Raw genomic sequence first — 12,976 nt, forward strand, 5'->3', positions numbered from 1 at the left:
GCTTCTGCAGAGTCGCTTTTGAGACTCGAGCTCTACTTATGCGAACTCCACTAGCCACTAACCCCTCGTACCTGCAATCAACATCCGCTTCTGCGCAACCGCAGATGCTAAACCAAACATGCTTCTATGCTAAATCTCGCTTATGCGCCTAAGATTTTCGCTTCTGCGATGCTGCAGATGCGCCCCTTTTCCCGCTTCTGTGATCCATTCCAACCAAGCCTTTCTTCGTTTCTGCGATCGACTGTCCGCATCTGCAAACTCGCATCTACGTGAAATATTTTGCAGATGCGGAAACACCAGAACCATCAGCAATTATCTATGCATTATGAAATGAAGATGATCCAAGCATCGTCCAAAACTCACCTGAGCCTCTCGGGACCCTGTCTGAACATGCCAACAAGTCCCATAACATAACACAGACCTACTCGAGGCCTCAAAACACACATAACAATATCGAAACGATGAATCACGCCGTAATTTGAAATCAATGAACTTGAAACTTCGACAGCCGATACCGAAACCTATCAAATCACATCCGATTGACCTCAAATTTTGCACACAAGTCATGTTTGACATTACGGACCTACTTCAACTTCTAGAATTGGAATCTGACCCCGATATCAAAAAGTCCACTCCTGGTCAAACTTTCCAAATTCCAACTTTCGCAATTTCAAGCCAAATTCTACTACGGACCTCCAAATCACAATCCGGACGAGCTCCTAAGTCCAAAATACCCAACGGAGCAAACAGAACGATTAGAAATCCATTTCGACGTTAAATTCTGAAAAGTCAAACTTAGTAAATCCCTTTTAAATTTAAAGCTTCTATCTGAGAATCATTCTTCCAAATCAATTCTGAATAACCTGTAAATTAAAACCGACAATCCATATAAGTCATAGTACATCATACTGAGCTACTCATGCCCTTAAACAACCGAGAAAAATGCAAATATTCAAAATGACCGCTCGGATCGTTACAAGTTGGTAGTTCTATAATTGAGAAATCAAGGATGGCCTCATAGAAATATAGTTGTATAATTGAGAAATCAAGGATGTCATCATAAATTGTTTCTTGAGTTTCACATTTAGTATTTTATTTTTGACTTTTATCATGATCTTGTAGCAAATTTATATATATTAGTTGTAGGTGAATGCATCTTTGTAAAAGAAAATGTATAAAAACGTTTTAGTTCTTTAATTTGTCACATGAATATATATCTATCAGTTCAAGTAGCATAAGAGTCTATTGTGCTAGTTAATGATGTTATTTAAAGAAAAGGGCAGCCCAGTGCACAAAGCATTTCACGTTTACGCAGGATCCAGGGAAGGGTAGTATCCCAAGGAAGATGATGTAGAAAACTTATCACAATGCAAGCATTAATGTCTGATCCCACGACTCGAACCAGTGACCTATAGGTCACACAAAAATAACTTTATCGTTACTCTAATTATGCGTTGTTTAAACCAACAAAAGAAAAAGTTAATGACATTGTTGAGGAGGTGAAGAAGGAGATTGTTTTGGGGGAAAAAAGGTCTTTATAGTTAACATTTTGACTATTTTACTATGGTATTTTTACATACCTATACACTATTGAAAAATTTATTACCCTCCCTACTCAAGTTTTAATTTAATTACATCCTATATACAAATTTACCAATTATATACACTTTAGGAATTAAATGAGTATCCCTTTATATTAGGAATCAATTATTTCCCATTCTTATTCTCTCTCCCTCATGATCTCTCTCTCTCTCTCTCTCTCTCTCTCTCTCTCTCTCTCTCTCTCTCTCTCTCTCGTGCTCTCTCTCTATCTCACAATCCCTAATTCCAGTAATATACAACAAAGGAAAAGAGAGCAAAAAAGAATTAGAGCTTCCTTCTCAAAATGCTCTCGGCGCACGTTAGTTAAACGTACGCCGAGCTTGTAGCCATGGCGAAAGGAAGAGGCATAGGTAGAGGACGACCCCGTAAATACCCGCTAATGACAATAGAGAACCTACTGACGACAGTTAAGCAACCATTAATGGAGAAAGTAGCTCCATTAACCATTCCACCAACTTCGGTTCAAAGCATAAATCCATCTACTGGAGGTACTGCATGTTTAATTGGCTCAACTTCGCACCAGTCTAATGTCTCTAAGAAGCTGGATCTGGCATCTACAACACCAATTGGAGCAATACCAGATCCGATGAAAGTTTCAACCAATGAAACAGTAACCATGCAACATCTAGAGCAGATTCAAGTCAACTTAGCAGAAGAACCAGTGGAATCAGTGGTAACAAACAAAAAAGCAGAAAAATCTAAACATTCATGGGCAACGCTTTTTCAAAAGAACAAATTTGTTACAAATGGTATGTCACTATCTTATATTCCACCACTAATTGTAGATGGACATCCTATAGTTGAATTAGACAAATTAGAGGTAGAAGAGGAAGAGAGAAAGTGGAAATGTGCATTGATTGCTTACATCTTAGGAGAAGGGCCAGGGTATAATGTGATGAAGAGATACATCAAATTATATTGGTCACATGTCCTAGAACCAGATCTATTCTATCACGATGAAGGCTACTACATAATCAGATTCAAAACTTTGGAAGATGCTTATGAAATTTTATGTGCTGGACCTTATTCCATAGCTAATAGACCTATAATTCTGAAGCCGTGGATCCCTGATTTTGATTTCACGGAGGAATTTCCTACTGTTATCCCACTATGGGTTAAATTTCCCAAGCTTCCTATGTCTTGTTGGGGAATGAGATCATTGATCAGGATAGTCAATGTGTTTGGGAAACCTATTTTTGCTGATGAGTGCACAACCAAGCAAACTAGAGTCTCTTATGCTCGGATGCTTATTGAGATTAATGTTACCAAAGAGCTGCCAAGTGAAGTGTGGGTGATGGATCCAAGTGGGAAGAAATTCTTGCAAAGTGTTACTTATGATTGGAAACCTACTTATTGTGACCAATGTCAAGTAGTAGGACACAGGTGCTCAAGCCCAGTGAGACCTATTACACAACAACCTAACCAAGTGAAGAAAACTAAAATTACACAGGAATGGAGAATCAAGGCCACAGTACCTGCAACACCTGTTCAAAGAGAACTAGCCCCAGCTGAATCACAACAAGTTACTGTTAATAAGGTAACTGATGTTCATAGTTCTAAGAAAAGCTATGACCTACCAAGTATCGTTCCAAATGTTGAAAGGCAGGAAGATAAAGGAAAAACAGTCCAAAGCCCATGAACCTCATTAATTTTCCTCCCCTTTTCCCCCATTCCTGTGAGAAATAGATTTGAAGCACTTTTCAATAGCAAATATGAAGTGCCACCTAGGGATAGAGGTAGAACAAGCAATCAACAATGAAGTGGTTATTCTGAAATATTATAGGTGTAAATAAAGGTATAAACAGAAGGAAGTTAGGGAGTATATTAGATGCAATAAAATAAAGTTAGTAGGATTAGTGAAAACTAAGGTAAAAGAAGATAATGCTGAAAGAATTTCAAAATTTCTTGTTCCTGGATGGGGTATGCTAGCTAATTATAATGAAGCTAGAAATGGTAGGATATGGATACTATGGAATGCTAATCATCTTACTGTTACTAGACTTATGATGATCCTCAAATGATTCATTGTCTAGTAAGAAGTATAAGGGGGATATATATTGCTATCGCACTGTTGTTTATGGTTTCAATGGGATAGAGCAAAGAAGATCACTGTGGGAGAATTTGCAACAAATTTCAACAAGTATCACAAGGCCATGGTTAGTTGCAGGGGATTTTAATGCAGTTTTATATTCTAATGACAGACTATCTTGTAATCCAGTTAGTTACTCAAAGATTTAAGAATTTGGCTACTATCTTCAGCAAGCAGGACTAATAGAATTGCCTTGGAAAAGAGAGTACTATATTTGGACAAATAGACAACCTGGAGCTGACAGGGTATGTAGAAGGTTAGACAGAGTTTTTAGCAACTATGAGTGAATGATGACTTGGATCCATGTGGAGACAATATATGATCTACCTCAAATTTCTGATCATAATCCTATGGTATTGACTCTAGCAGCTTCCTGGAAAGGAAGGGTCCCTTTTAGGTTCTTTAATGTATGGGCTACTTATGAAGATTTTCATCAGATTGTGGCATCTATCCGGAACTCTTCAAATAATTTTGGTTCTCTGAAAACAATATGGACTAAGCTTAAAGCATTGAAAGCTCCTCTAAAGTCTTTGAATGCTAAGGATTTCAAGGACATTACTCAGAGGATTGAAAAGACTAGATTGGAACTGAAAGAAATACAAGAGCAGCTTGCAAATATCTATTCTGATGGCTTACTACATAAGGAGAAAAAGACATTACTCAACCTTGAAAAGTGGTCTCTAATTGAAGAAAGTGTGTTGCAGCAGAAAGTAAGAGAAAAATGGATTCAACTAGGTGATTCCAACACCAAGTATTTCACTGCAGTTATGAAAGAAAGATCACAAAGAAAACAGATTATAGAAATTATAAATGGTCTAGGAGATAGGGTAACTGATCCTGCAGCTATTAAAAGGGAGATCCTGGGATTCTATAAGGCACTCATGGTCTCAGCAGCTAAATAACTTCCTGCCATAAATAGATTATATATGTCTAATGGTCTTATTCTATCTCAGCAACAAAAAATGGAACTATGTGTAGAAGTAACTGATCAAGAAATTCTGGAGAGTCTTAAAGCCATTGGAGATGATAAAGCTCCAGGGATTGATGGTTATAATGCTGTTTTTTCAAGAAGTCCTGGAGTATCATCAACAACCAAGTCAAAGAAGCTATTAAAGAGTTCTTTTTAACTGCCAAGATGTATAAACCAGTGAATTGTTCCACCATTACTCTAGTACCTAAAGTTTCTAAGCCCACCACAGTCAAGGAATACAGACCAATTACTTGTTGTTTAGTGCTATATAAAATGATATCCAAAATCTTAGCTTCCAGACTACAAAAGGTCATGCCAAGCATAATATGTGAAGCCCAAGCTGGTTTTGTTCATGGCAGAAAGATAGCTGATAATTTGATCCTGGATCATGAGTTAGTCAAATCCTATACTAGAGCCCATATATCTCCTAGATGTATGATTAAAATTGATCTCCATAAAGCATATGACTTAGTGGAATGGATTTTTCTACAACAGGTAATGGAGGATATTAGCTTCCCTACCAGATTCATTAAATGGATTATGGAGTGTATTAAAACAGTTAGTTATATTGTTCTTGTAAATGGAGAATCTACTGAACCTTTTGGGCTGCTAAGGGACTCAGATAATGAGATCCTATCTCTCCTTTCTTCTTTGCAATTGTAATGGAATATTTGAGTAGATCACTTGCTCAGCTGGGAAAAGAGGCCAAATTCCAATACCATCCCAGGTGCAAAAACTGGGCATAACTCACATGAGCTTTGCTGATGATCTCCTTCTATTTGCAAGAGGAGACCTACCTTCCATTGTTGCTATGTACCAGTATTTCTCTCAATTCTTTGAAGCCTCAGGACTACAAGCTAACCTAGGTAAAAGCTCAGTTTACTTTGGTGGAGTGAAGCAGAAAGTGAAGAAACAAATTCTAGATCATCTTGGATTTGTACAAGGAGAGCTACCATTTAAATACTTAGGCATTCCTTTATCCACTAAAAAAATTGTTTTGATCCAATGGAAACCTTTAATTGATAGAATCACAGCCAAGATCTCCTCATGGACTGCTAAGAAGCTATCATATGATGGTCGAGTGCAACTAGTTCAATCTGTTATTTTTGGCTTCCAAGCCTACTGAGCTCAGTTGTTTATCCTTCCAGTTAAAGTGCTGAAGATGATTGAGGCTTTATATAGAAGCTATATATGGTCTGGTAGCAACACTATCACTAAGAAAGCATATGTGTCTTGGGAGAGAATGTGTACTCCTAAATCTGCTGGTGGTCTGAACCTCATCAACCTTCTTCTGTGGAACAAGGCAGCAATTGCAAAAATGTGCTGGGATTTAGCTCATAAAGAAGATGAACTATGGATCAGATGGATCAATGCCTACTATGTTAAACAACAACAACTAAAGGACATGCCAATTCCAAAACAGGCTAGTTGGATGGTCAGGAGGATAATTGCTTCAAGAGATATTCTTCAACAAGCTCAAAGTTCAAATGATCACATTGGCACCATCAGACAGCTATACTTACAGCTATTAGGAGATCTACCAAGAGTAAGTTGGAGGAATCTACTATTCCAGAACTCTGCTCGTCCAAAGGCTGTCTTCAACTTATGGTTACTGCTACAAGGAAGATTACCTACCAAGGACAGGTTAGTTAACTGGGGATTGAACATTAACCAACAATGTATTCTATGCCAAGGACATGTGGAGACAAGAGATCACCTCTTTTTGTTATACTCGTATACATTGATGTTGTAGAAACAAGTAATGGGGTGGATTCAAGAAGATCAATCGAATAATCACAACTGGGATCAACATCTTCAATAAATTATCAACAAAGCCAAAGGGAAGTCAAGTAGGGCCAGCATTTTCAGATTGGTGGTTACTAAAGCTTCATATGCATTATGGATGAAAAGGAATACACGTATTTTTTAATAGAGATATCGTAGTAGTGAAGTTTTAGCACGAGAAATAGCTAATATATGTAATGTTAGAGTAGTTCCTAGAACTAGAAAACAAATGCAACAATTTTTGATAGTAGAGTAGCTTAGTATAACTATTTTGTAATCGAATAGATTAGTTGATGATGAGATAGTCAACAGAGTTATATGCTAGACTATGGATTTGTAAAGACTGATCTTTGGTGATCAATACAAAAGAAGTTAATTACCAAAAAAATAAAGGAAAAGAGAGCAATAATTCCACCATTGACAATCATTAAAAAGCTTTGAAGCTTTGAATTCGAATTTGGGTTTTCAAAAATATTATTTATTTGAATTATGTGTTGTTGCAAACAATTGAAAAGGAAAAGAGAGGAGCAAAGCCACCATTGACAGCCATTACAAAGCTTTGAATTCGAATTTGAGTTTTTAAAAACCATTATTTATTTGGATTGGGTGTTGTTGCAAACAATTGGGAATATTATTTGGAGTTTATATCTCAATTTTGAGGGTGTTTTGGTGAAGATTAGACTTGATTTTGGATGAATTTCAGATTGAAATTCGAAGAAGAAGAAGAAGAAGAAGAAGAAGAAGAAGAAGAAGAAGAAGAAGAAGAAGAAGACATGACATACATTATACTTACGAAATTGTAGTAAAGTTGTAGTAAAATTGTATAAAAATTGTATTCTGGTGTTTATATATATTTTTTTATTTAAATATTATATGAAAGTGGAACAATATTGTATAAAAATTGTATTTAGGTTGTATGTAGATAAGTTGTATAATATATAATTAGTTGTATGAAATTTATTTTTACTATGTATAAATCAAATACAAAATATACAAAAGACATATTGTATAAAATTTATATAAAAATATTGAATTTTCTTAACTTTTTCGCTAGAGTCGTAACCATTAGGCTGCACTTCCAAATTTCTCCTTTAAAAAAATTATTTTGTTTTCTTAATTAGAATTTTCAATTTGAGATATATTCACCATATCCAATTATCGTCCCTCCACTTTTTTCACATACCTTTTCCCTATTAAGATTTTTCAATCACTTAAAAAAACAATCTTTTTCTTCATGACTATCTAGTCAATCCAATTATCGTCCCTCCAATATTTTTGATAATTAAGGAAAATGTCAACTCCAAATTAGGTGTGGGTTTGGACTCCTTTTGGCTCTTCTTGTGAAGCATCATCTCAAAGGAAATTTAAAATTTACCAATTTCAATTGGGAGGCCAGTTGGAAGATCAGAGGTATGATGAGAGCAAGAGGCGGTGGATTGTAGTGTGTGAAGGCAATAAGTGATGGGAATGATAAATTAATTTAATTTAATCTAATATTTTTTTAAACTATTATTGTTTTTATGGGATAACAATAGTCGAGAAATCACAATTTAAATTACGTAGTGGAATGCAAATAAACAGAAGTCTCATCCTGTACACCAGACTTCATTGTAGAAATTGCTGGAGTTATCGAATTCAGTTTGTAAAAAATGGCATTACTGAGAATACGATGATTGAAGGCACTACCGATGATTGCAGAAAAATAAGAAAAGAGAAATAGAGAAAAAAAGAAGGAAAAGGGTGTAACTAAATCCCTTGATTGAAGACATTAATAATGGATTGAGAGTCTTTTAAGGTGAAATGTATATATATTATAAACAAAATTTGTGTAGGTCGGATAAATAACAAAACATGAATAATTTTGATAATAAAATTTCCAATAATGTATAAGTACGTAAAAATCCCTTTCACTATTACTTTTTTAAAATATGGATAAACTCTAAAAGCAGGTAGAAAAAGTGACTACGCAGCCCATTTCCCCCCAAATCATTTAGGGGAAGGAAGCTGCTATCTAGTGGGCCAATTTTTCTTAATTGGACAGTCCGCATAGTTCAAAGGGCATTTATATCTATACCCATTTTTTATGTCATATTTTAACTTGTGTCTGTTTTACAAAAGAATTTACAAGTGTACCCATTTTTTTTGTATAACTTCAGCATACGAGGCTGAAGTAGCAAAGACAATCATACAAACTTCAGCATTCTAGTAATCGGGCCTGAAGTTCAGCTCTAGAGCTGAAGTTTTTGTTTTGTAACTGGAAAACTTCACTGGGTATATTTGCTGATATAATCATCTTTGCAGTCCATTTTTCCTAGAGTTCAAAGTTACCATTGTAATAACCTTTCAGTCAGAGCAATCGAAGTTACATCCAAAATCCAATTTCAAAACTCTTAGATCATGGGTGAGCATCTTTGTATCTCTGTCAATAGCAGCATATATGTACTGTGTCTAAAGTCGTCATCTCATCTGTACCACGCAGCAGAAAGTTAGCACCTTGCAATGTTATTAATAACATATAAATATAGCCTTCTTAAATATGTTCCAAGGATGCTGAAGTTTTTGCGTATGTAAATGGGTGAAAACTCACTTCCTCAGTATATTTGCTTTAGCTTCATTAATCAAAGAGAGCAATGTTGAAGACATCGTTGTAGAAGAAGAAAAAAGAAAATGAAGGAGGAAAAGTAGGAGGAGAAAGGGAGCTGAAGTTGTTTAAAAAGTGATACAAATTAAAAATTTTTAAAAAAAATGGGTATAGGTTAAATGGAGGCGACCAAATAGGGCGCCCCGTGCAATTTTTACTAGTTCAAATATTTAATTGTGCTGGTCTTGGACAGGCCAGTCTGTATCACAAACTCTCACCTTCCCTAACCGTAAGACAACTAGAAGTTTACTGGGCTTTGTCAATTATGAGCTCTTAAAACTAGGAGAAATTCAAAAATAGCCAGATTTATAAGCGGTCATTCAAAAATAGCCACAATTGTAAAAGTAATCGAAATTTAGCCATTTTTCATGTAAAGATAAATATGAACGAAAATATTGTTCAAAATCTAGAAAATACTCCAGAATAATATACTGGAATTCCATTATAATATACCGGTCCAACATAATATGCTGAAAGTTCATACACATGTGCTCGATTTTCCACTATATTATGCTGGAATTTTCCGCGTGTTGGAGTTCCAGTATAATATGCTGGAAGTTCATGCACAAGTGCACCGATCTCCAATATATTATGCTGGAATTTTTCGTGTTGCAACAATATAAAGACTATTTTTTAATGACTTTGCAAACACTAACTATTTTTGAAGGACCAATCCGAAAACTGACGAACCCGTGCTATTTTTACCTTAAAACTCCAAACTAGATGAAAGGCCCTTACTGAAATCTATTGCGACTCTAGCAACACTAAAGTGAAGCTGGAAATTTTAATATGGAAATTTAATGATGTCCATATAGTCAAATGAGAAAAGATAAGAGAGCTCAATGCTGATAGTCTGATGTCAGCCCTTATGTCAGCTACGTTTTGAAAAAGTAAACATTATATACATTGACCACAATTTTCAAAAAGCAAATGAAAACCTCGGAATGCATTAACTAGACACAAAGTGACAGTTAAATTACTAATTCGTGCTTTAATCCATCTTTATCAGATCATTTATTATTGAAACAAAGGAATACGTAAGCACTTAGCTAACTTTATTTTTGAGTCAATCATCTGAAGATTATCTTAAACGTGATGCTACTTTGGAAATTTCAATATACGAAAAAACTGCCACAGTTCTTCTAACTTCCATATATGCAGTGCATCCTTCGTAACTTGAAAATGGGGGTATTCGTGCACAAATTCAAAAAATCGGGTCAAAACTTAAATAGTGCCAAAAAAAAAAAAAAAAAACACATGTCGGTGAAAATCACCCACTTATATATAAGGATTTTGTCTATGAGAGTCTCAAACCTTCGGAAATCCATTGCAATCCAGCAAACCTTATTTGGGATTTTCTATAAATATTGGTGTTGGCTTTCTGAGATCTATAGAAATTTAATGCTGTCCATATATATAGTCAAGCAAGAAAAGAATATGAACTCCATTTTTTATGCAAGTTTACTTGTACTACATATAAGTGATACTGTAATCATTTTAGATTGATGCTTACCTGTACATATGAGTGACTTATGTGCTTATGTCACCCACTATTTTAGATGCTTACCTTATAGTTATATCTCTAGAACAATAAGATAACTTATGTGCTTCTGTCACCCACTATTTCATCAAATTATTAGTGGTTTGCTTTTCTTGTCTTTTTTAGATACGATGAGGAAATTCATATGATTAATTATTGAATAATTAGGGGTGGACATCGATCGGTTCGGCTGTGAATATTATCGGTTTTGCATATCGGTTATTGGTTTATAAATATGATAAACCGATAATCGAATCAATAAGATATTGCTTATCGGTTATCGGTTAATCGGTTATTGACTATTATCGGTTCGGTTATCGGTTTACCCGATAAGATAACTCAATCTAGAGTTAAGCAAAAAAAAAAAAAGACGATTCACTGGAGTAAATAATAAAAGAGAAGAATTCACATAGAGTATACTACCCATTTCTGTGTTCTGGCCACAACTAATATTTGAAATATGCTTCATTTTGACAAATTCAAGACCCGTGCAATCTAAAAAATTGATACTACATCTCCACAAGCATTTCATCTCCAATTCGCTGGAAAAAGAAGTTAACAAGAACATTAATAATAATTTTTTGGTTTCCTGCCAAACCATAATCAAGAGATCAATGTCTTTCTTCATAGTCTAATTGTAGCAAGAGTAACAAGAGTATTAGTAATTCAACAGTTGTCCAAACACAACTAAAATAGTACTAATTCTTATTGGGTTATCGGTTTACCCGTTAAAAAATTGGGCAAACCGATGCTCGAACCAATAACCCAATAGTGAAAAAATATTAAATCATTACCTAATCGTTAACCCAATAACCCGATATCGAAACCCCAATAAGTTTTTTTCGGTTCGAGCTATCGGTTACGCCAGATATATGCCCAGCCTATGACCAACTAACAAATTATAACAATAACCCGAGACAATTCCTGTATTCTAACAAGTAGTTTTATTAGGATCAAGAGAATGCAAAATCTAGAGTCATTAATTCTAAACGAGCTTAAACTTAGATAAATATATATTATAAATTCTTTTCTTTTGCATACGTAAATACAATTAATCTATAGAACTCGTTGTAGATTGATAATTTTATTCTGACACATAATTCGAAACTTCATAAGATGAATGAGGATGTGTTCATTTGGGAGCGGAAGCAGAAGCTGCAGCAGCTTGACAGCGAGATCGGTAAAAAGCAAGCAACTCATCTCTTGGAGGTAGAGATTCCTTGATTTGGCTGCAGTTAATGTACTCACCTCTCCACTTACAAAAATTTGGAAATTTTTCACTTGTCACTAAAACAACTCCAGAGGCTTCTTCGAAAACTCCTAGCCAAAATGCCACCAAATTTGCAGCAATATCAGCAAACCCAAATTTGTCACCCACAAAGAACTTCTTATCCTTGAGCTCATTGTCAAGAACTTTCAGCATCTCACAAACTTCCTCTTTATCTTTCTCTTGCTCCTCCCCTTTGCGCAAGAAAGTCTTCACTACTGCTGGCACCTGCAAAACGCTCTTGGCTTAACAACAACAACACTATGTCTCAATCACAAGTAAGTTAGAGTCGGCACCATTTAAATCCGCACAAATGCTATACAAAATTATGAAAAGTATTTCAAGCTGTTTCTATTTTCAACTTACAAATAAAAATAACATGATTAAAAAATTTCTAGAAAATATAAGACCCAAGTAAACGTATATACTAACATCACTAAAACATATTCTCAACTAATTGATACCACTTATATAGAGATCTTGTATTTCATTGTGCAATATTTTTTCCGTAACATCTGCATAAATTAGGAGATATTGTATGTATTTCAAAGCAACTTCTTCCAGTACGATTTTAAATCTACCTTGTCCCTTTTTAACTCCACCACTATAATAGTTTCACACTATGTAGATGTGAAGATTGACGCATGACATGATTAAACCATCATATATGGAATAAAACATTCAAAATTACTTTAGTCTCAAATAAAAGTACTAAATTATGCAGATAGGTATTTACCTTATCGTCAAGGAACTTAGCCCAGAAACGAGCTAAAGCTCGATCATAGGGGTCTTTAGGCAAAATGGAAGGGCCTTCAAATGTCTCATCAATGTATTCAAGAATAACCATAGACTCAACAATGCGTTTTCCATTGTGAATGAGAACAGGGACTTTTTTGTGAATAGGATTGGATTGAAGAAGTAGAGAGCTCTTGTTATCTCGATCTTCTTCTATATATTCATATTTCACGCCCTTTATCTTTAGAGCCCACTCAACTCTGCGACTAAATGGACTATACCAAAAACCTAGCAACTTCACTTCTGCCATCTCACAACTTTGGTTCTCAATTTTTTTGCTAATTTAC

The 12,976-nt window shown here is 35.0% G+C and overlaps 2 protein-coding genes across 2 annotated transcripts; one reads left to right on the forward strand and one right to left on the reverse strand.

Moving 5' to 3' along the window:
* Positions 1–3,981: 3,981 nt before the first annotated feature.
* LOC142165056 (uncharacterized) lies at positions 3,982–5,787 on the forward strand. Its single transcript, XM_075223696.1, has 4 exons — positions 3,982–4,575; positions 4,645–4,770; positions 5,157–5,320; positions 5,448–5,787. The coding sequence occupies exons 1-4, from the start codon at positions 3,982–3,984 to the stop codon at positions 5,785–5,787; spliced, it is 1,224 nt and encodes a 407-aa protein (XP_075079797.1).
* Positions 5,788–11,629: 5,842 nt separating this feature from the next.
* On the reverse strand, positions 11,630–12,976 carry LOC107765700 (probable glutathione S-transferase). The gene is made up of 2 exons (NM_001324882.1): positions 12,631–12,976; positions 11,630–12,122 (listed from the first exon to the last, which is right to left on the reverse strand). Exons 1-2 carry the CDS (start codon positions 12,937–12,939, stop codon positions 11,760–11,762), a joined length of 672 nt encoding a protein of 223 aa, NP_001311811.1. The 5' UTR covers positions 12,940–12,976; the 3' UTR covers positions 11,630–11,759.

Source organism: Nicotiana tabacum, chromosome 10, assembly GCF_000715075.1.
Source record: "Nicotiana tabacum cultivar K326 chromosome 10, ASM71507v2, whole genome shotgun sequence".
NCBI classification, from domain to species: Eukaryota; Viridiplantae; Streptophyta; class Magnoliopsida; order Solanales; family Solanaceae; genus Nicotiana; species Nicotiana tabacum.

Excerpts from the sequence above, each read along its gene's own strand:
- LOC142165056 (XM_075223696.1), top strand. The coding sequence starts at position 3,982 with ATGACTTGGATCCATGTGGAGACAATATATGATCTACCTCAAATTTCT. Across the intron at positions 4,576-4,644 it reads GATTCTATAAGGCACTCATG|CAACAAAAAATGGAACTATG; the intron begins GTCTCAGCAGCT and ends ATTCTATCTCAG. Across the intron at positions 4,771-5,156 it reads TTTTTTCAAGAAGTCCTGGA|GTAATGGAGGATATTAGCTT; the intron begins GTATCATCAACA and ends TTTCTACAACAG.
- LOC107765700 (NM_001324882.1), bottom strand. The coding sequence starts at position 12,939 with ATGGCAGAAGTGAAGTTGCTAGGTTTTTGGTATAGTCCATTTAGTCGC. Across the intron at positions 12,123-12,630 it reads CTAAGTTCCTTGACGATAAG|GTGCCAGCAGTAGTGAAGAC; the intron begins GTAAATACCTAT and ends AGCGTTTTGCAG.